The 21,793-nt window shown below is 39.9% G+C and overlaps 2 protein-coding genes across 7 annotated transcripts; one reads left to right on the top strand and one right to left on the bottom strand.

Annotated features, from left to right (window-relative positions):
• The first annotated feature begins 1,297 nt into the window (after window positions 1–1,297).
• si:ch211-129c21.1 (uncharacterized protein LOC563087 homolog) lies at window positions 1,298–16,799 on the top strand. 5 transcript variants are annotated; one of them, XM_029121808.2, is made up of 15 exons: window positions 1,298–1,416; window positions 9,690–10,067; window positions 10,426–10,568; window positions 10,669–10,731; window positions 10,888–10,986; window positions 11,130–11,229; window positions 11,566–11,676; window positions 11,886–12,037; window positions 12,262–12,434; window positions 12,914–13,070; window positions 13,219–13,441; window positions 13,532–13,647; window positions 14,039–14,226; window positions 14,753–14,805; window positions 14,929–16,799. In XM_029121808.2, the coding sequence occupies exons 2-15, from the start codon at window positions 9,911–9,913 to the stop codon at window positions 15,654–15,656; spliced, it is 2,463 nt and encodes an 820-aa protein (XP_028977641.1). In that variant the 5' UTR covers window positions 1,298–1,416; window positions 9,690–9,910; the 3' UTR covers window positions 15,657–16,799. The 5 variants fall into 5 exon arrangements, with proteins under 5 accessions (XP_028977641.1, XP_012990561.1, XP_012990560.1 ...); XM_013135107.4 differs by having other exon boundaries at window positions 14,753–14,816; window positions 14,929–15,007; XM_013135106.4 differs by having other exon boundaries at window positions 1,313–1,416; window positions 9,695–10,067.
• Window positions 16,800–17,620: 821 nt separating this feature from the next.
• Window positions 17,621–21,793, bottom strand: scamp4 (secretory carrier membrane protein 4). Of its 2 annotated transcripts, none has more exons than XM_034293603.1 (7): window positions 21,655–21,793; window positions 21,120–21,147; window positions 20,857–20,985; window positions 19,912–20,068; window positions 19,720–19,821; window positions 19,356–19,512; window positions 17,621–19,311 (listed from the first exon to the last, which is right to left on the bottom strand). In XM_034293603.1, exons 2-7 carry the CDS (start codon window positions 21,124–21,126, stop codon window positions 19,036–19,038), a joined length of 828 nt encoding a protein of 275 aa, XP_034149494.1. In that variant the 5' UTR covers window positions 21,127–21,147; window positions 21,655–21,793; the 3' UTR covers window positions 17,621–19,035. The 2 variants fall into 2 exon arrangements, with proteins under 2 accessions (XP_034149494.1, XP_010870064.1); XM_010871762.3 differs by having other exon boundaries at window positions 17,621–19,237; window positions 19,395–19,512; window positions 21,655–21,790.

The following is a 21,793-nucleotide window of genomic DNA, read 5'->3' as shown; positions in this document are numbered from 1 at the left end:
ATTGGAGAGATGTGTGTTTTAATTGTTTACTTAGGTTTTACAATATATTATTACTTCTATGTTTGGCTTAAAATGTTGATGAACATATTTTTTTTACCTTCTTTCTGCTTTTTTTGTACAATGACCAATAGAACATAAGGGAAAATAATGCTGATTAACGGCAATCTCTAAATAATCTCTAGGTGGATTTTGACTAGGCTACGTTGAAAGGTATGACTTATAAAATGAGATGAAATATTTATTATATAAGTATGTTTAAAAGGAATGGTAATGGTTAAAAAGTTTTAAAAAATTCTGAATTATGATGTAGCCTATGCAGTGCCTAACAGAAATGGGCATTTTGGTCAGATTATTAATCTAAACATGTCTATGTTAATTATTCTACATTATATTTATCAAACCTGATTTAACATACACAATAACAGTATTACAAGTATTCTAATTTCTGTGAGGGAGGGGATGCAATATATTTTTCCAGTGCAGTGCCAGGGTGAAATGTGTTTTATGTTGTGGTGCCTTTTTTCATTACAGCTCAACTTTGACCAGTCCCAACTTTGACCAGTCTCATTTAAAACGCAGGTGACACGGAGTCTACCAGGCAACTTCCACTGTTATCACCATAGAAAAACAGTAATGGTGTCAGTGGAACGTTTAATCAATATCCAACAGAAAAAACATGGTCACTTCAAATGTTAACATTATCAAAAAAGGCAGATGTGCCAGTCGAACGTTAAATCAACTTCCAGCAGAAAAACATGGTTACGTGACACTCAGCTAGTTCCAGCCAGGTGCTTTGAGGAGCCAAGCCCATTAGCGTTGGGCATTTCGAGTCGTTTCAGTGATTCGGCTCTTATGACCCAGTTCACCTGAAAGAACCGTCTCACTTGGTTCCCAAATGCTCTTCGTATATAATTATTAAAAATAACCCTAGCACGACGAGAAGAGGAAATCACCAATGTTAAGGTAAATATATATAGAATTAGGCATGGGTTGAGCATGAAATTGATGTTCAAATCAGTTCCATGTCCTATTTATTAGTTCGCCTATTTTTTAACCAACGTTACTGGATACATTTGCTGCAACTCACATTTGCGCTTTCCTGAAATGTAGTCATCTTGTTTTTTTCGTGCGGATATGCAATCTTAAATTGATACTGTAGTGAGTTATTAGTAAGTAATCGTTGTTTGTGCTAAAGAAAATAAGAAAATCATGAATCGCCAATCCGATTCAGAGCCAAGTGTTCACCAAAAGAGCCGTTCTGAAAAGAGCCGTTCGTTTGTTAACGATTTATCACCAGCCTACATGGATAATCTAACTCACTAGCCAGCAAACGTTTTACAGGCGAAGACGAAAAATCATATCGGTGTCAAATGAAGAATTTAGATCTTTTACTGAGAATAAATACCAATGTTACAGGTGAGTCTTTGATAGATTTTGTAATTTACGCGAGCTGCATTTGTTGTGTCATTGTTCATAGTTTATAGATAGGAAAGTTATTCTCAGTCACCTTGATATCAGGTGAGGTGCTGTAACAAGATTATCATACACGTCATTAACTCCCGGCGGTGGACACCTTGGTGATTCGTTTTAAAAATGTTAAGGTTAGTGCATTGGTTTTCAGCTGGGTCACTACGGTTTTGAATGGGTGCTTTGGTCAACCACGTTTTTGTTTCTTTTTTAATTTTCAGTATTTAGGACACCTCTAGTATGAATTTAAACACACTTGAATTAAAATGAACATGCACTATGACATAATTATGTGAAAACATACTTAACGCAGTATTTTCATGTGCTCTATATGTTCAGCCGCATGTTGTGATCTCAGAGCTTGCCCAGATTATTGATCATTAATACAAGCTATATGAAAATTAATGACAATTACAAACGTTGTTCCCTTGCGTAATAACATTCCTACATTCACTGTCAATTTAGCATTCTTTCCTTTTCCATAAAGCCCTCATATACAAAAGAATCACCATGCAAATATTGGTTCGCGAGTGAATTGGTTTTAACTGGGTCCTGAAGCAAAACCATTTGAGCCACTTCACTTGATTGGCGCCCTTTCATCCTTACCTGACTTAATAATTAACAATAGGCCTATAACAAAATAAGTGTCAATATTATTCCCGTTAACTAATTATAGCAATTGAAGTATATTGTATATTTTTCCACCTGTCTTTCCATCTGTCTTTGTTTCTAAATCTAATCACAGTTGTGTTTTTAGGTCTAGTTGCAAAGCAATGACAACTGTACAATTCGTACTTCTATTTGAGGAAAACGCCAATAGACTTGAATATTATTATTTTTTACACAAAAACTTTCAGGTCTCTTCTTACACTGTTCAAACTATGAACAGAGGTTCAACCAGATTGCATGTATTAACATTTGTGATGCCATATATACATTTTAAAAACAAGCAATTAAAATAAATGAATTTACTTTGGTTTAAATGAGAATCACCGCGAATACCGTGGCAGCTATTAAAAATGTTGTTTCAGTCTGAGAAATGCTGGAAATTAAACAGACTTTATGTATCAATTAAAAAGGAGAGATCAAATATTATAATAATATATTGCGTTGTTGATGCTATGCAAGCAAACCATGAGTTTAAATTTAAATTTGTGCAGTTGTCATTATTTAAAAAACATGTTATACTCAATGTGAATGTAAATCACTGTTTGATTTACAGTTACAACATGACATGAAGATACATCCTGTGTTGTTCTGAATCAAATGTTCCTATTTTTATGTATTGTGAATAAAGTTACTGTGGTATATTCAATCAATCATATTAAGCCCCTTTTACATCAGGAGTTGTCACGAAGTGCTTCACCCAGCCTGAAATCCCAAAGAACAAGCAACAACAAGAATCTTATGCACAATGGCAAGAAAAAACTCCCTAGTGTGAAGAAACCTAGAGAGGAATCTGACTCTGAGGGATAGCCAGTCTTTTTCTGGCTGTACTGGGTGAAGATTATAAGAGTACATAACCTTTTGGGACATATCAATGTTTTGCACGCTTACTTCAGTGCATTTCAGTGCACTCATACGTCCTTTCTTTGCACTATAAAATTACAAGCTGTGACTGTGAATACAATATGTTTCACTGTAATATTGTATTATATACAACTCTGTTTGAAAAAAAATTGGGACGTTGCGGAAAATGTAAATTTAAACAGAACGCAATGATGAGCAAATAATTTAAACAATATATTAAATCGAAAATAGCACAAAGACAACATATCAAATGTAAAAACTGCTACATTTTATTGTTTCTTGAAAAATATATGCCCATTTTGAATTTGATGCCAGCAACACATTTCAAAAGAGTAGGGACAGAGGCAACAAAAGACTGGAAAAGTTGTGTATTGCTAGAAAACTAAACTTGGTGGAATATCACACAACTAATTAGGTGAATTGGCAACATGTCAGTAACATGATTGGGTATTAAAAGATCAAGCCAGAGAGGATGGGTCTGTCAGAAGTGAGGATGGGGTGAGGTTCACCACTCTGTAAAAGACTGCGTGGGCAAATAGTGCAACAATTTAAGAATGTTTCTCAACGTAAAATTGTAAAGAGTTTGGGGATCTCATTATTTATGGTACATAATATCATTAAAAGATTCAGAGAATCTGGAGAAATCTCTGTATGCAAGGGACAAGGCCAAAAACCATTACTGGATGGCCGTGATCTCTGGGCCCTCAAACAGCACTGCATTAAAAACAGACTTGATTCTGTAGTAGAAATCACTGCAGGGCTCAGGAACACTTCTGAAAACCATTGTCTCTGAACACAGTATGTCGCTGGTTCCAAAATGCAAATGAAAACTCAACCATACAACGAAGAAAACATGTACTGTATAAACAAGATCCTGAACCACTGCCACCTTCTCTGGGTCCAATGCAACTCCTTATCCGTGCACAGTTCAAAAGCCAGCATCTGTGATGGTATGGGGGTGCATTAGTGCACATGACATTGGTGACTTGCAAATCTGTGAAGGTACCATTATTGCTGAACAATATATGCAGGTTTTGGAGCAACATATATGCTGCCATCCAGATGACATCCTTTACAGGAAAGGCCTTGCTTATTTCAGCAAGACAATGCCAAGACACATTCTGCACGTATTACAACAGCATGGATCCGTAATAAAAGAGTCCAGGTGCTAAACTGGCCTGCATGAAGTCCAGACCTGTCACCCAATGAAAACATTTGGCACATTATGAAATGAAAAATATGACAAAGGAGACCCGAACTGTTGAGCAGCTGAAATTCTATATTAAGCAAGAATGGGAATACATTTCACTTTCACTGCAACTGGTCTCCTCAGTTCCCAAACCCTTACAGAGTATTGTTAAAAGAGGTAATGCCACACAGTGGTTAACATGCCCCTGTCCTAACTTTTTTGAAACGTGTTACTAGCATCAAATTCGAAAATGGGCCTGTATTTTTCACAAATTTATAAAGTTTATCAGTTTCAACATTTGATATGTTGTCTTTGTACTATTGTCAATTAAACACAGGAATAACTAATTTGGACATCATTGCATTCTGTTTTTATTTGCGTTTTACGCAGCATCCCACCTTTTTTGGAAACCAGGTTGTAACTAAGTTAGCAATCTTGACAATAGAACATGCTTAACAGTTATGCCCACCTGAAGGAGACAGTGATTTATAATGGGATTGTGGAAACAACATCAGTTATTGTGTCATGGTGAGGATGCTTTGAAAATAGAAAAAACTACAAAAAAACTTTAGAAAAGTATGCTTCTCTGTATTTTGTATTATGACTCCTTATTGAGTCTTTAAAGTGCACAGAAATGTCTGTTCCCTCTTTTGAGCTGTTTGTGTGTGTGTGTGTGTGTGTGTGTGTGGCGCGACTTGGAGATGACAGATATATTCTTATCATGTTACTGAAGTATTTTCAGATTTTGCTGTCAGCAAATGCAGTAAATGTAAAATTCTCAAATCAGTAGTATAAATGTTTGATTCAGTCTTGTCAGGTGTACTTTTGTGAACTGAATGTATACAGCAACCAGGTGTGAGGTTTAATTAATGGGTTGAGTCAGCAGATGAATCACAGTCAAGTCAAACATTTAAAGTTGAAAATTATACAACATACAATTAGGGGATAGCATCGTGGTTAGAGCAGCAGTAACTGAAAGATTGCTTGATTGAGTGGGAAAAGTAAATATTCTGTAATTTTGGCCCTGCACAAGACCATTAAATCTAATTGCCAATGTAAGCTGCTTTGGATAAGAATGTTTGTTAAATGACTAAAATGTAAATGTATCTTATTATTTACAAAATAAGGAATTTTACTTGAATGCAATCTATTTAAAAATGTTATACTGTGTGCTCAGAAATAGTGAACACTAAAAGTGATCAGTGACATGCAGCTGTTGTGATCACATTATATCCAATTCTATCTCAGTTGCTAGTGGCCACATAACATGCTCAGTGGCGGGGAACATTGGTGTCAATGCTTTAAATCAATAGGGCTAGACTTAACCAGTGGACATGAGCCTGATATTACCAGTGGAAAATTGTGACCTGCTCAATCAAATAGCGTCTCTGTCAGTTGGCAGCAGTTGGGTGTTCCCATTACGTTGTGTCACAACTAGTCACTATTCAGGAGGAGTGTCTGTTTACAGTCTGAGATTTAAAGGAGTTCATCTTTTTCTTTGTCTCCCAACTCCTGCTGAGACTTGCCTGTGGTGCATAGGCTGCCAAGCCAGGTATGTTTCAGGGCTTGTGCCAAAATGGTTAAAACTGGGCTTGTAATGAAAGATGAGGTATAAGGAAACAAAACAGGTTTTGTTACTTTTGTGTCTTTGCATTTATAGATTGTTGTAGCATACAGTATATGTCTCCTGAAGCAACTCTCAACATACTAATAGGGGATATCGGTCCATTTGCAAACTGAATTTAAATAAACTTTTCTCTATTGGTGATGCCCCAAGGAATAATTTGAGATAATTGTCAGGAAAAACATAGTCAGAACAACATTGTTTTTGACCTTGTTTACTAGGGATTAAATCTATCAAAGTTCCTGGTCAAATGTTTGGTTATCTGCCATGCTTCTAGCACGGCCTGGTCCGAGGCATTAACAGCAAATAGATTTGTCTATTTCTAACTAACTCATTTAACTTTCTCACCAAATCTGATGGACTGCTGTCGTTTTGATGAAATTCTTTGCTCTAGTTATCTGAGCTAGCAATAACATGTCCTTAGCCTGAACTGGGTGTTTTCCACATAATGGTGTTTCACAACAGTGGCTAGGACAAGGAGGATCAGAGCTGAACTCACTCCCATAGCCAGTTTCCTGTTTAATTTCAGCCACATAGAACACACAGGGAAGCCAGTTTACCAAGATGCCAATTATTTCACAATGACAGAAGTTAAAGAAAAGAAAAGTTACTGTGAGAAAAAATATGAATTGCATCACTAAAGTTTCTTTAAACAGTATTTTGCAGAATCTAAACTACTTAGTAAACATTTTTAAATGTCAATCTGAAATATCATAGATGTGAAATTGAAAGAACAGATTACTTTGGGGTTGTATGTGGAATCATTTTTGAAACACTCTGAGGGTTCTCTGAGGTTTCCGGAAGATGGGCTGGGTCTGCTAGGAACTGTTTCCATCATTGGGGTGTCAGGACAAAGGAAACCTTTGACTTGCTTTGGTGGGAGCAGCCATCCGGTAGGTGTGGGATGTCCAAGAGACCAGAGATAGCAGACTTATGTTTTATGAGTCCTTTGTTATTAAAATATATAGAAATGACTTGAATTTCTTCATTTTTTGCCAGAGTACATATACGTACAGAAATATCAAAAACATCTGCATTGACATCAGCCGGTTGAACTTGGGCTATCAGTATCGGACAAATATTGTCTTATCAGTGCATGCCTACATAAAACCCATATTTTCAGTTGGTGACAATTTCATTAAACATTTAACTAAAATGGTAATGGTAAAACATTGAAAACTTTTTGATTCAGCATGCACTTTACATGGGATCGTTTTGAACCTCTGCAAATCCATTATTCAAGGTTTCAGAAAATGTATACGTGGTTTGTCTCTTCCATTTTTAAATGTTGTGCTTTAAAAGCTCAAAAGGGTAGCCAGCCATGGCCTGGTGACTCACTGTCTGTGGGTTTGGGTGACCACCATGCGTGTAACTATCGGGGGTGCAGGAGATCCGGGCCCGGGGGCTCTGTCATAAAAAATATTTAGTATTTGTATTTTACATAGTGTGTTTCTATTCTGTCATCACAATCAGAAGCCAGTACAGCTATGGCAGTGGTGACCACTCACTGTATTTTCTATAAAGACGTCTGCTCTGTTTCATCCATAATAGAACAAACAACCTGATCTATCCATAATACTCTCTAATGCGATACAAAGACTTTAACATTTTGTCACCAGTTTAAAAAAATATTTACTCAAAAATATTTACATGGTATTGTGGTGATAAACACTTTTTTTGATGGTTTCTTACTTAAACATAAACTCGGTAGATTTCTGGCAAGCTGTAAATGACAAATTCTACATTGGCTGCTTGTCGTGACCACAAAACAAACAGCATTGCCCTTTTGACAAGACATCCATCGGGCTTGGTAGAGAATGTTGCACTTTCTAGATGAATGAAAAGGAACACATCTGAAGAGTGAGCAACTGCAGTCTTCTGAGTATTGTTGTAGGCATGTACTGTCTTCACTGCTTAAAAGTATCAATCAAACAGTGAATAACAACCTGTAGACATTTTTACCAGCTGCCTTGCTTAACTAGACCTCCCAGTGCCTGAGGCATAAAGCATGTGAGTTATTCCAGCTCTGCTGACTGTTGAGAACTCCTTTACTTGCACCAGCTTGTTTCTGTTTGAAGTAAAAACAAGGAACCAGCATGACGGTTGTAAGAGGTGTTTTCACAAAAGGTGTGGAGTAGCAAGCACCTAGTCTGCCCGACTCTGATTTTATTTGTATATTATCAGAGTCTTTTGGGAGGTTTAGAGGGAAAACCTGCCTTTCTGTATAAACATTCCTGTAGGGGCTTTAATATGTTTGTATGTTTGTTTTGAACATAAAAAAACAAGACATTTTCTAGTGCATGTGACCTGCTTTATGAGAACTGCTTGGGGCCTTGTTTAGTCTTAACAGGAACAAGTGTTTGTTCAAATTCTCAGGTCAGAAAAAATTGTAATGACCAGAGTTAAAGTATTCAAATCTGTGAATCAGTTACAGGATTAGATGGTAAGCGAAAAACATCAGATCTTGTAGTAAACGTGTTGGATGCAGGAGAAATGGGCAGTCCTGAGAAATGAGTCCTGAGCGACTTTGACAAGGGCCAAATTGGGACAACTGGGTCAGAGCATATCCAAAACGGCAAAGCTTGCGTGGTACTCCTGGGCATCAGTGGTGAGTACCTACCGACAGTGGTCCGAGGAGGGACAAACCACAAACCGACGACGGGGTGTTGGGCCCCCATGGCTCGTCAATTCACGAAGGCAACGAAGGCTATCCCGCCTGGTCCGAACCGACATTCTACTGTGGCACAAGTCACAGACATTTTGAATTGTTGTTACTGGGAGGAATGTGTCACAACACAGTGCATTGCACCCTGCTGTGTGTGGGGCTGTGTAGCCACAGTCTGGTCAGAATACCCATGAAGACCGCTGTAAACCCTGTCAAAAGTGTCTACAGTAAGCATGCAAGCATCGGAACTGGACCTTGGAGCAGTGGAAGAAGGTTGCCCGTCCGATGAGTCCTGTTTTGTTTTACATCATGTGGACGGCCTTGGACGTTGGCACCGTTTACCTGGGGAAGTCATGGCACCAGGATGCACTGTGGGAAGATAAGCGGGTGGAGGGAATGTGATGCTCTGGGCGATGTTCTGCTGGGAAACCCTGGGTCCAGGCATTCATGTGGACGTCAATTTGACACGTGCTACCTACCTAAACATTGTTGCAGGTACACCCCTTCATGGCAATGATTAGATTAGATATAGAACAGTATAAGTATAGTACAATGAAATGCATTTTGCGTCTAACCAGAAGTGCAAATAGAAGAGTGCAGAAAGATTTACAAGTACATGTATATACAAGTGAAATGAATAGGTGTGCAATTAATGCAAATGCATTAGACATGGCAGTTCTAAATCTGCAGTGGAAAATTCACAAATTGACAGAAAATGTACAGGGTTACAGCAGATGGAAAGAAACTATTCCTGAGCCTGCTGGTGCGAGAACGGAGAGACCTGTACCGACTGTCAGGTGGGAGGAAAGCAAATAGATTGTGGCATGCGTGTGTAGGGTCCCTGGTGATGCTGTGTACTATGCAATGGTACTCCCTGATGGCAGTGGCTTCTTTCAACAGGATACTGCACCCTCCCACACTGCACACGATATTTGGGAAGGGTTTGAAAAACATTACGAGGAGTTCAAGGTGATGACTTGCCCTCCAAATGATCTGCTGCTAATGTCTTGGTGCCAGATACCACAAGACACCTTCAAGGGTCTTGTAGAGTCCATGCCTCAGTAGGTCAGGAGAGTTTTAGTGGCGCACAGAGGACCAGCAGCATATTAGGCAGGTGGTTGTTATATTTTGGCTTGTCAGTGTGTATGTTTTGTTTTTAGAGGACATGAAGTCTTAAGTGTTATGTCTCATGTATTATCTTTTCATTTCGTCAGATCAGAGCCTCTGGACCAATATAAAGACCTCCTGCTTCAAGAAGTTTGAGCTACCGCATGCTAAGACAGTACCTGGAACGGCATGGACTCTCTCCTGAGATACAGTGGAGGTAGCAGCGGCAAGCAAGCATTTATATTGGAGGATGATACAAACATGTCTATCAACCACTGGAATCCTAAGACTGGGGTCTCCATAGAGACATGAACTGTTGATCTACCGTATGTTATTGTGCATGTGCAGCCCAAGAATTAGACCTGGACCGCACGCAATGTCTCCTTTCACCGCCATGGGGGTTTTTTGTGGATTGTTCCTTCCTCTGTCTCTCAGTGAATACAACACTCTGAACTGTATCCCACGGAAAAGTGTCCTCTACCAGAGTAAGCCATCCTCTCTCTCTCTCCCGTTTCCTTCATGGCGTACTGTAGTGAACTGCATCTTTTTCCTGAAATACTGAAAGTCAGTGGAAAGATATTTAATATTTAATCAGCAATGTGGGGAAAAGTACACCCAAACATGATTCAGGTCCGCTTACAAAAGGGAACGTCGTGCTGAAATTAGTGGGGGGGGGGGGACATGACTTAATCCAATGCAATTCAACTGGTGACTCTGCCTTGGAAAAAACATTTTCTGTTCCCATATAGTCTGCAGTTGGGGTGTCCTGAATAGCTGGTGACAACCTCTATAACTGTGAGCCACTCTGTCATTGAGTTGTTCTGCATGTTTTTGTTTGTTTAGACAATATGAAGCTGTTCAGAGAGGAGGGGATTTGGAACTACTCCACCATGTTGGTTCGAGAAGATCTGGGCCTGCTGCTTCTTGGGGCTCGAGAGGTTGTCTATGCATTGAACATCTCTGATATCTCCATCAAGAAAGCTGTGGTAGGAACCAATGTTTAATTCAGCTATTCAGTTATCCTGTTATATTGTCATTAATCCTTTATTGCCTGCAACCAATGCAACAATCAGTCTTTTTCTTCAGGTATATTGGCAGGTCACGGATGAGAAACAGAAAGATTGTAAATACAAAGGGAAACACGCTGAGGTAAGGGCCTCTTTTAACCACAAATGATTTCCCCCACACACTAGGTAAAGTGTCATTCTACCAGTTGTTTATCTGACACCAACTAAAGAAGTAACAAACAGAACCAGATCCATTCATATGCCTACCATGATATTTATCACTGCTATGATGTTGCAGATTGAATGCCGTAACTACATACGGACGCTACATAAAGTAGATCACAGCCGAATGTATGTGTGCGGGACTAATGCTTTCAGCCCCATCTGTGATTACATGGTAAGTATAGCTTGGGCTAAACCGGAAGTGACTGCTATACACAGGCAGCTGTAACGCTGAACATTTACTGTGTGAAATGGCATAATGTAGACACCTGGAATGAAAAAGGGAATTCATCAAACTAAATAGTTGCTTTGTTTCAGACATACTCTGAAGGAAAACTGACGCTGGAGAATACGTTGGAAGAGGGAAAAGGGAAATGCCCCTTTGATCCCTTCCAGAGATACTCTTCCATCATGGTTGGTATGTACCGGGACTCAGTCAGTCTCTGCTCATCTGTTCTCACAAGAGGACAGAGCAGTGCACCCTGTGATGTGGAAAATCCTCCAACTGCAAATTAAAGTGACTGCATTTCCTGGTGCAGCCAGAGACTGGAGGCAGCTTGAGGGGTTAACGCTTTGGCCTCCAAAACCATATGCTTCCCTCCACAGCGGCGCCCCTGGTTCTCTCACTGAACTCAATGCATCTCTGCTGTCTATACTGTCTCCCTGCATCTGTTTTCCTAAAAACACACAATGTCACTTTGCTTGAACATTCTTTGTTCCCCTTGTAACTCTTGTCATCCCACTTATCTGGCAGGAAATGACCTGTACTCTGCTACGTCTATCAACTTCCTGGGATCTGAGCCTGTGGTTCTTCGCAGCTCCAATTCTTCACTACGCACTGAGTTCAAGAGTTCATGGCTTAACGGTGAGTTATCATTTAGTTGATACTGCTAAACACCATAGGTAATGACATTTAGGTGTTTGTGCACCTAAAGAGGAAACCAACACATCTATCCATTTGGAATTTCGCATATACTGGTCTGTAATAGCCTAGATTCTGTTTGCTCTGTGTTTTCAATTGTGACACCTCAACTGCTCCTGTAAAATAGTACAATAAGTGTTTATGGTTTTCAGAGCCCAACTTTGTGTACATGGACCTTGTCCCAGAGAGCATGAACAACCCAGAGGGCGATGATGATAAAGTCTACCTGTTCTTCAGTGAAAACGCTGTGGAGTATGACTTCTACAACAAGCTTGTGGTGTCAAGAGTGGCCCGTGTTTGCAAGGTAGCAACATGCTTCATATTTACGTTGATTTAAGTTGGTAGAAGTGCACGTCTGGGCACTTTTATTGGTGAATGCATGGTACTTTATGATAATAAAAGAAAGGGTATAGTGTGTGACTGGAACCCTTCCCTACAAGTCTTACCATTTTATGACTAGAACCACTGTCTCTCACAATGTGTGTATCATTTGTATGTGTACATTTTGTTTTTTGTGTGTCTATATAGAAGGATATGGGTGGCCAGCGGACTCTCCAGAGAAAGTGGACGTCATTCCTGAAGGCCCGTCTGGACTGCTCTCTACCAGAGCCCAGTCTGCCCTCTGTTGTACAGGATGTCTTCCTAGTCAAAGACAGTGACTGGGGCAAAAGTGTTTTCTATGCAGTGTTCACTCCCCAGTCGTGAGTATTCTCCCTGGAACCCAGTGAAAATATTGTTTCAGTCAGAGTTTGTGTTTTTTAATCTGCTAGAGATTCTCAATATAACGGTTATCATGACCTTGTGACCTGGTTTTGGAATATGAACAGTTTACACTATTTGAGAGCTCTTCATTGGCATATCACATCGTGAAGTGTTAGGATATAGCACTAGATACATTGGCAAAATATGACCCCCAAGATGTCTTCTAACTGTTCCAAACTGGTTACCAACGCAATTAGAACAGTGAACAAGTCATGTGATCTCATACCCATGGCATGTGGTCAACTGCTATTATAAACCAGGTGGTTTGAATCCCGAATGCTGATTGGCTGCGGTATATGAAACCATAAACCTTATTGCATACATATACCATTGCTTTCATCCAATCAGTTTTCAAAGAACTTGATTAAAAATGAATGTTTGAAAACAACAAACACATTTTTCTGTGATTTTTCTCTAGGAGCTCGTCCGACGTGTCTACAGTGTGTGCATACAATATATCAGCCATAGGACACTTGTTTGATACAGGGAAGTTTAAGACACCAGTGACTGTTGAGACGTCCCATGTGAAGTGGGTCATGTACAGTGGAGAAGTGCCCACCCCTAGACCTGGAGCTGTAAGTGTCATTTATATATCGATGTGATGATTTTGAATCAAACTGGGCCACAAAAGGCAACAATGTACCTTTTGACATTTTAGCTACTACAGTTTATTTGCAAATAGAGAGATCCACACAAGAATTACTGTCATCATATTGTTTACAGTGCATTAACAACGCAGCGCGGTCCCATGGGATGATGAGCTCCCTGGACCTGCCAGACAAGACCCTGCAGTTCATCAGAGACCGGCCTCTTATGGATGACGCTGTGCCCCCGTTGACTGGGCGTCCGCTGCTGGTCAAGAAAGGGGCCAAGTTCACACGCCTTGTGGTGGACAACGTGCTAGCTCTCGACGGAGAGAGATACGCAGTGTTGTTCATTGGCACAGGTACTAAATGCAACAACCACACACCCAACACAAACCGTTTCGTGATAGTGGGTCTCCGATGCTGATGTGGGTGACCACCTCTCCTGACAGAGAATGGATATGTGCAGAAGGCTGTCAACTATGCTGGGGAGATGTTTATCATTGAGGAGATACAGCTGTACCAGACCCCAGATTCTATCAAGACCATGCGTCTCTCCTCAAGCACGGTAACACAAACTCAGGATGTCAATCAAACATCATATCTGTAGTGCTTTTAAATAAGCTTATTTGTCACAAAGTTCTCAGCAACTCAGGTTAAAACCCCAAATATAGCAGCACTGTTACAAAGCATTTAATAAAATATGCCTTGTTGCTTTTATAATAATATGGTCGTTCATGTCAATGTAAGGTTTTATTTCAATCAATGGCACTTCGTTGTTTCCCTGTTTTTCTCCAGACAGATGGTTAGTCATATCCTTAGTATGTACGATAGAGAATTCCAGGACTATGCTATTACCCCATGTCATTGTTTTCAATAACAGTGGTTGGAGCAAAATCATGAAACTGCTGACACTCATGTGGTATTTGTTGTTTGTGTTTTTGTTCTGGCTGCCCCAGGGTCAGCTGTATACAGGCTCAGACTATGGAGCTGTGCAGATGCCTCTGAGTGACTGCGGCCGCTATGAGTTGTGTCTGGACTGTGTCTTGGCCAGAGACCCTTACTGTGGCTGGGACCTGTCTGCTGGCCTCTGCTCTGATGTGTCCAACTCAAAATATGCCTCAGAAATCACTTCCTACTTCTCTGGGTAACGACCAAAACTACAGTCATATTTTGTTCTGGACAGGTGTGTCAAAGGTGGAGTTGTTTGGCCGTAACACCAGACACTACCACGTTTGGTGAAATCAAAACACTGCCTTTCATCACAAGAACCTCATACCAACCAGATTTGGGGCAGATTTGCTATTTTAGGGCCTGGGCTACTTGCCATACATTGAGTCAACAATTAATTTCATATTGTACCATATTCATATTCGTACCATTCATATTGAGGCCATCTGTCAAAAAGCTGAAGCTGAAACAAACAGATCTGGCAACAGGACAATTATCAAAACACAGAAAATTGAGGTTTATGGAAGGGCTTTTAGAAAGTCCCTCGAGCATGACACAGTTGAAGCAGTACTGCAAAGAAGAATCTGCAAAAATTCTAATGTAGGAGACTGTAGGCCAAAACTGCAACACCAGCTATTTAAATTAGGGATGTGATTATTTTTTCAACACTATACTTTTTCATGAATTCAATTACTTAAATGTAAATGTTCTTTCTTTTTCAGGAAAATTATTCAAAGTCTTAAAGAGGGTGATATCTCAAAATGTCCCAAATCAGGTTAACAATATGTAATTGTTTACCACACTACCAACATTTTTGGAGTACAGAATTACTGTAGTTAGTATTTACATTGATGAGTAGATGCACATACAAATACTGGATTTTGTGTGTATATTGCAGAGACAGTGAAGCCAGAGAATTACACCCTATTTCCTGGAAACAACATCAAGCTGCCATGCCAGCCTGACTCCAACCTGGCAGTGGTACACTGGATTTTCTCAGGACAACCTCTGCCCTCTGACACCAAGCATTACATATACAACGAAGGCCTCCTTATCCTCAATGCCTCGGCCGACGACGCCGGCCAATACACCTGCGAGTCTGAAGAACAGGTCAACAGCAGGACAATCACCAGGACTATGGCAATCTATCGGTTGCAGCCCAACACACACACGGGGGGGAGTGAGACGACAACAGAGCCCCCCTATGGCCACAGTACCGCAGGACCAGAGGTAACGGAGGAAACGGACCCTTTGGATCCCCCCCTGCCCCCTGCTTCACGAAGTGAGGATCACAGGGTTGTAGGCCTGCAGGTGGCGGTGGCTATTCTCTCTCTGATGCTGGTCGGCCTGGTAGCCTGGAACCTGTATAAAGGACAATTTAGAAAGAGGTCCTCAGCGACCTCAGGAGCTGGCCAGTTGAAAAACCCATCCATTAACTACACGCACATTCAAAACAGTCGGACTTCAGAGATCAAGCCGCTGAGAACTGCACCCATTCATAATGCTAACAATAATCACTGTGCTATCATTACCTTAAAAGGGAATGGGGAGCAAAACTTCTCCTCTGGAGGGAACACTATGAATGTGGATGGTTTGGGGTACATTCATGATGAATCGGAGATCTGACCCCATTGGGAGTTTGCTCTTCTTTCACCAGGCAGCTGATTAAGGCCATGTCTGGCTAATTTACTTGTGTTAGAGGCAAATATTTGTAAGAATATTTCAGCCACTTCATCTGTATGTGGAATTTATTTTGTTTTTCATGAGGCAAAATCCATGAAAGCTCTGAAATGTGTGGCAGGAAAAGAAGTAAAAGCAAATTCCATGCTAGAATCTCTGAATACAATAAATTGGCTTAGGAGGGGTTGAGGGAATGAATAGCCAACACACTGCTTGAGTGATGAAGGTTGGAATATGCAGATAGAGAAAAGACACATGCTTTCTTTGATAGGTGGTGCGTTTTTTTCTACCCTCCCAATTTCGTGATATGCATTTATGGCCTTGGCAAGTCATCACATATCAACAGCATGTGCAGGAACACTCCAATATTGTAATGTTTCCTGCAAAGAAAAGGCTGTTCTGTTTTTACCACACTGCTCGGTTAACCAGGATGTTTACGCCAGCACACACAGGAGATTAAGTCATTCTTAACAAAATCACTAAATCCCACGATTAACTATTTTGTACAGTCAAACAGGTGTACATATTGTATTAAGTATTATTTATTTGTATTTTCCATCAAAACCCAGTAACCTGAATACAATATAAAAAAAAAGATGATCAAATTCATGTATTTGTTGTGTAATGGCTAGTGAAAACCCTTTCACAAAATTGACAGAATATATTCCAGGTCAAGCATGGTGATGAAAGTATGATGTTTTGCAATATAAGGACCTGGAAAACTTGCCATCCTTCAAGGAACCATAAATTCTGCTCTGTATCAGAGAATTCTAAGAGAAGCTGGCAGAATCTGAAGCACACCTGGTGTAAGTCCACATCGGGGTAACTGATGGCCTAGCATTTAGAGCACCAAAAAAATAACCAAAAGGTTGGTAGAGGTGTTGTTCTGTTACCTGAGCAGGATGGACCGTAAAGCCAATTGGAGCAGTTAAATCAGAGCAGTTGAAATGCATTGTAGTTCATCGACACCTACAGGAAGCATTTGGTTTTACACACAAGAAACTAAGTATAAGGGCACACAATGGTTTTCACATGGGGGCATTGGTTGTTGCTGAAATTTGTCTATGGAATAAAACATTTAAAAATGTACTCAGGTTCCATTGAATATTTTTTTGGTTATACTTATCCATGTAATACTTTTTTGGTTGAAGATCTGAAAACAGAGACAAAAACATGCAAACGGAGAAAATGTTTAGGCTTAGTGGCTACCATGCACACCAAGACCATTGACAAATGAGAGCAGTCTTAACTTGGGTTCCATTTAATATTATATTTTTAGTTTGAAGATCTGAAATCGAAGATGATTCAATAGGCACACTGTTGCCAATTTACAGCAACCAAAATATCAGTTGTTCTTTTTATTTGTGATGTAATTTTGGACTTCAGCCAACAAAGACAGGAATGCAGCCAGTAGTTCATCAACCTACATCTTTATAATCAACCTTTAGAGAATTATTGTACTAGGAAATAGACGCTCCTCTCAACTTCATTGTTGATAAGTACTAAGTGGGTCTAACACCTCTCCTAAGAGACTCCTAGATGTTAAATGCATTTGTTGTAGCTTTGAACCAACTAGCTGATTCCCCTATTTGGGCATTATCCTTTCAATGGAAGCCAACTAAGACCTAGACAACTAAGTGAGGGTATTTCCTAACAAATTAGTGAAGATAATTAAACAAGTAAAAGGTTGGGGCAAAAACATGCACTCAGCCCTCCATAGAATGACTTTGAAATCCATGGCTTAGAGACACATATGTTGTGCCTGAAGCGGTTTACAAAAGTGTGAATCCCACAAAACCAAGCAATTAATAAACAAAGTGGATTTAGAATCTGAACTAAATGCAGTATACACTAAAACCTGTGGAGAGATGTGTGAATTGTAAATGACGAAAGAAACTGAGTAACACCAATCAGGTAGTATGAACAGGAATATTCACTCCCATTTTTTTTATGTAGTCATTTCAGCAATACATTTCAAAGAATGTTGACAATATGAACTACAGAATGACACGCATTAAAAACAAGATAAAACACAAACTTAATTATGGCAGTTAACGCTGGAGAGGGACACAAAGAAAAGGTAGGCCACGAGTGGCTGCCACTCTCACATTGTAAACAAAGGGCTCCTGACCGGAATGCACTAAGTGCCCTTTTCAATCTGTACTGTGGAAGTTCAGCATTACAGTGTGATTGAAATTCGTTCTTTTTCCAAATCAATTTTCCATGTTAGCAGAGACTGCAGTTACAGGAAACACTGCATAATGGAGGATTGAACAGAGCCCTAAGCCTCGTTATAAAATACTGACTATAGGGTGCTTCCACAACAGAGCTCTGACCACCCAAAATCAAAGAGAGATCAGTGCAACTATTTTGTAAGAGTATGGGGGGGGAAAGGCTCAGGTTGAATGAGAAGGATACAATATTTTTATAAGTCCGCAAGCATGGGTGATGAAAATGCATTTCAACACATTTCATTGGCTGAGCCTAGACACACTGAAACATGTAGGAGTAGTTAAGGCAAAAATCAAGCAAAATGCGTTCTACATGCAAGAACTGCACATACAATTAAGGCGTGTTGAGTTCAGAAACAAGGCAAAAGCAAATGAACCGCAAGAAGTTGCTCAAATAAATTGAGGTGCAGTTCTATGTATATCCAAATACACTCTCACTAAATGAAAACCGAGCACTATTTGAACTGCTGTCACTTAGGTCAAGTAGTGTTAAGACTTTTTGTTGATTAGTGCAGAAGTGTTTGTTTGAATTGGAAAGAATTGATCACAGAATATGGCCGTCAAAAGGAAACCACAGACAACTTGGAATCACCTTTTCTGTCTCAGACATTTTAACATAAGGCACAAGCCTTCGACAATCTTCATGAAGAGTCGTATTACTGCTTCTGCAATAAACCCTAAAATATTACACCTCTTATTAACTTGTTACAATTTATTAGATTTTTTTAAATTAAGTTACTTTTCCAAATATAATAGATCAGGTTCATATTTTAAGAATAAATAAATGTAAACATTTGCAATGAATGGATATTTTGCATATCCATTTCATTCTTCCAAGTGTTTCGAGTTTCCATGGAAAAGCTTTATATTCTTCACTAAAATGTCTATAACAGTGGCCCCTTTAAATTTAAAGTCAGTCAAATTACAAAGTACTTCTGAATAAAATCAGCTGATTATACCCTATCTATTTTAAATCAGCTGGTTTTTCTCATACTAAATTTCCAGGTATGCATATAATGTCAATGTGAGATTGTACTACCGTGGTCAAGATTTTAGCTATGCTGCGTGCCATAGAAATAGTCCTCTGTTGCCATCTAGAGCCCACTTAGTGTTTCACCAGGGGCCATTATCTGGGTAGCTTGGCACAGCAGCTGGGTATTGGGGTAGGCTTGGGCCAGTTTCAGTGACTGCATTGAAGCCAGCCTCTCTAACAGGGGCACTCTTCCAGAGTCCAGTGCTCCACTCTTCCTGTGCACGCTCAAAGCTGCCCCCTCCACCACGATACATCCTGTGAACCTGACAACGGCAGAGCGGACAAACCAACTAGTCACACAGACAAAATCACAATAGTTTTTTTCTCTTTCTCTAAAAAGGGTCAAAAAATGTATTTCTGGTTTGTGTGTGTTTCCATAAATGTTTCAGGATTGAGTGTGGGTAGGTGTGTTGGACTCACCCTAATGAGAACCAGTCCCATTAACACAGTCACCACTGTGAAGAGCAGCGCTGAAAATAGCATGACTACAGCAGAACCAATGCTGTAGCTGAAAAACATCACTGTCGCGATCCAGCCACTTTCAGGATTTGGCAGAGTGTTTGGAGCAGTGGGTTAATTTTTGTCATGGCATGAAAACTGAATTACATATACTGTACAGTTATTCACCAATCACAGCATGTCAGCGTAATGAGTGAAATGAAAGTGAAAGGTATTTATATAGAATCTACAGGTGATCTTTATTGCTAAGTAAGCCATTTGGATTAGCCACATTAGTCCTACTCACCAAGCACCCCAACCAGAAATGCCCACAGTCTGAATGAGAGCAAGAACACACTGGAAGAAGAAGATGAAGAAAAAGGCCATGAAGTTGAAGGAACTGTCAGCCCTAGGAAAGCGAAAGTGAGATTTGGCGTTAGTCAAGAAAACTTTTTTTTTTTTAAACAATGTGCTTGGTATGTTCTGGAGTGGACCTTACCGAAAAGCCTTGTAAAGAGGTCTAAACCAGCAGGTGTAGCTGCACGGACTGAAGAGAAGAAGCCAGAGGAGGGAGAGGCCAAAATTTGTTGCGCTTCCCCCTCCTGCCCACCAAGCTATACACGACACCACGTTCACACACAGTGTGACTGAATACACTGCAGAATGGAGAAACAAGAAAATCAAATGACACACATTCACTCAGATCTGAATGAATCACTTTCCATACACAGCAAGGATGGAAATTAGCACCCGCCACCAGCCAAATGCGGGTGATTTTGTGTTGTGGCGGGTAAACTCGCTTCACCTACCGACCACCGTGGCGGGTAAAAAAAATAGCATACGGTTTCACCCGGACACTTTTACGGAAGAGGATTAGTGCCAAGCAATAATAAAACCATCTCGACATTAAAGTCATTATAATGCGAGATTAAACTCGTTAAATTTAGAGAAAAAAGTCGAAATACAATCTTGAGAATAAACTCATTAAATATCAAGAATAAAGTTTAATAATCCGTCTTATGGGAAACCTCGATGAATCGCGCGTAGGTGAAGCCAGCGATAACCTTGCATTTGTCCACTGGTTGTCAATTCATGTTGGACAAAAGCGAGTACATCGCGCAAATTGGACAAATTATTTTTTTCTAAAAAGACCTAGCCGCTTTTTTTTTTAAGAACGATGGAGAAAAGCAGACAATGGGTAGTCCCGCAATTGGTTAGTTTACGACGAGACAAATCTGATAATGTACTGCTCTGTATGTCGTCAACACGCTTCACGTTGTTGGTTAAAAACAAGAAAGTGGCTGGTAAAAACATTGAGTGGCTGGTAGATTTTGAAATCCACCAGCCACAGTGGCCGGTGGATAAAAAATTTAATTTCCATCCCTGATACACAGTAGTGCCCGGAGCACATTCAATCAAAAACCAGTATTTTGTGTTAACTCACAAATCCAGAGTTTGTAGACCTTGCGTACTAGCTGCCTGTGGGGGGCAGGGATCTCCTCCTCCACATTTTGGTAAAAGCAGGGCTTGATTCGCAGGAACTGAGGCAGTGGAGGGAAGTTGTTGACTCGGTCTGAAAAGAGGAAAAGGGATTTGCCAATGATTTCAAATGGGATGGTAGTGCAGACGTTCAACAGGAAATCTTGAATATGGTGGAATTCTAGCATTTGTGGGCGGAATGAACGATAGCTGACCCAATATACAAACCTGTCATTATGAAATCCTGTGACTTTTCCTGCAACATAACACAACAATTGTCATATAGAAATATTTTAAGATAAAGTATAACGTCTGGACATAATTGTCTGGAACGTGCAGTGTCTGTTATACAACATATCAAAACACTCAAGATGATGGCAAAACAATAACGCCATGAATGAATGAAATAGCCACTTAATGTGCAATAACATTAGATATGGATGTGCTAGCTACGGGTTACGGATAATTTACTAAACTCAAAAGTTATAAACCGAGTTTAAAGACAAACCTACCGTTAATTTTGTAAAATCTAAAGAATCAAAGGAGAGACATATATTTCCCCAAGAAAATAAAACCACTCGTGAAATAAAATTGTTGTATAGGTAGCCTATTAGCTAATTAGCTAACCGTTAGCTAGCTATCTCACTTATCTGTGCAGAGTCCATGGTGGTTTGTTAACGGTTTTCAAGTAAACAGTCACTTGACGATACTACACAATAAATACAATAACGAGTTGCTAGCATATGTAATGTCAAATAAATACCTCAAATAGTGAAACGTATTTTCATGTAATCCAATGTTTCCTATCACTGACACATCCAGAAAATCGCTAACTCTAGTTCCATACAGGATGCGTCGACACAACTCAAGATAAGCTACTTTCAACCACAACCAGAGTAAAA

Source organism: Esox lucius, chromosome 8 (assembly GCF_011004845.1).
Source record: "Esox lucius isolate fEsoLuc1 chromosome 8, fEsoLuc1.pri, whole genome shotgun sequence".
Lineage (NCBI taxonomy): Eukaryota > Metazoa > Chordata > Actinopteri > Esociformes > Esocidae > Esox > Esox lucius.
Note: the sequence above shows the minus strand (reverse complement) of the source record. Positions and strands in the feature narration are given on the sequence as shown.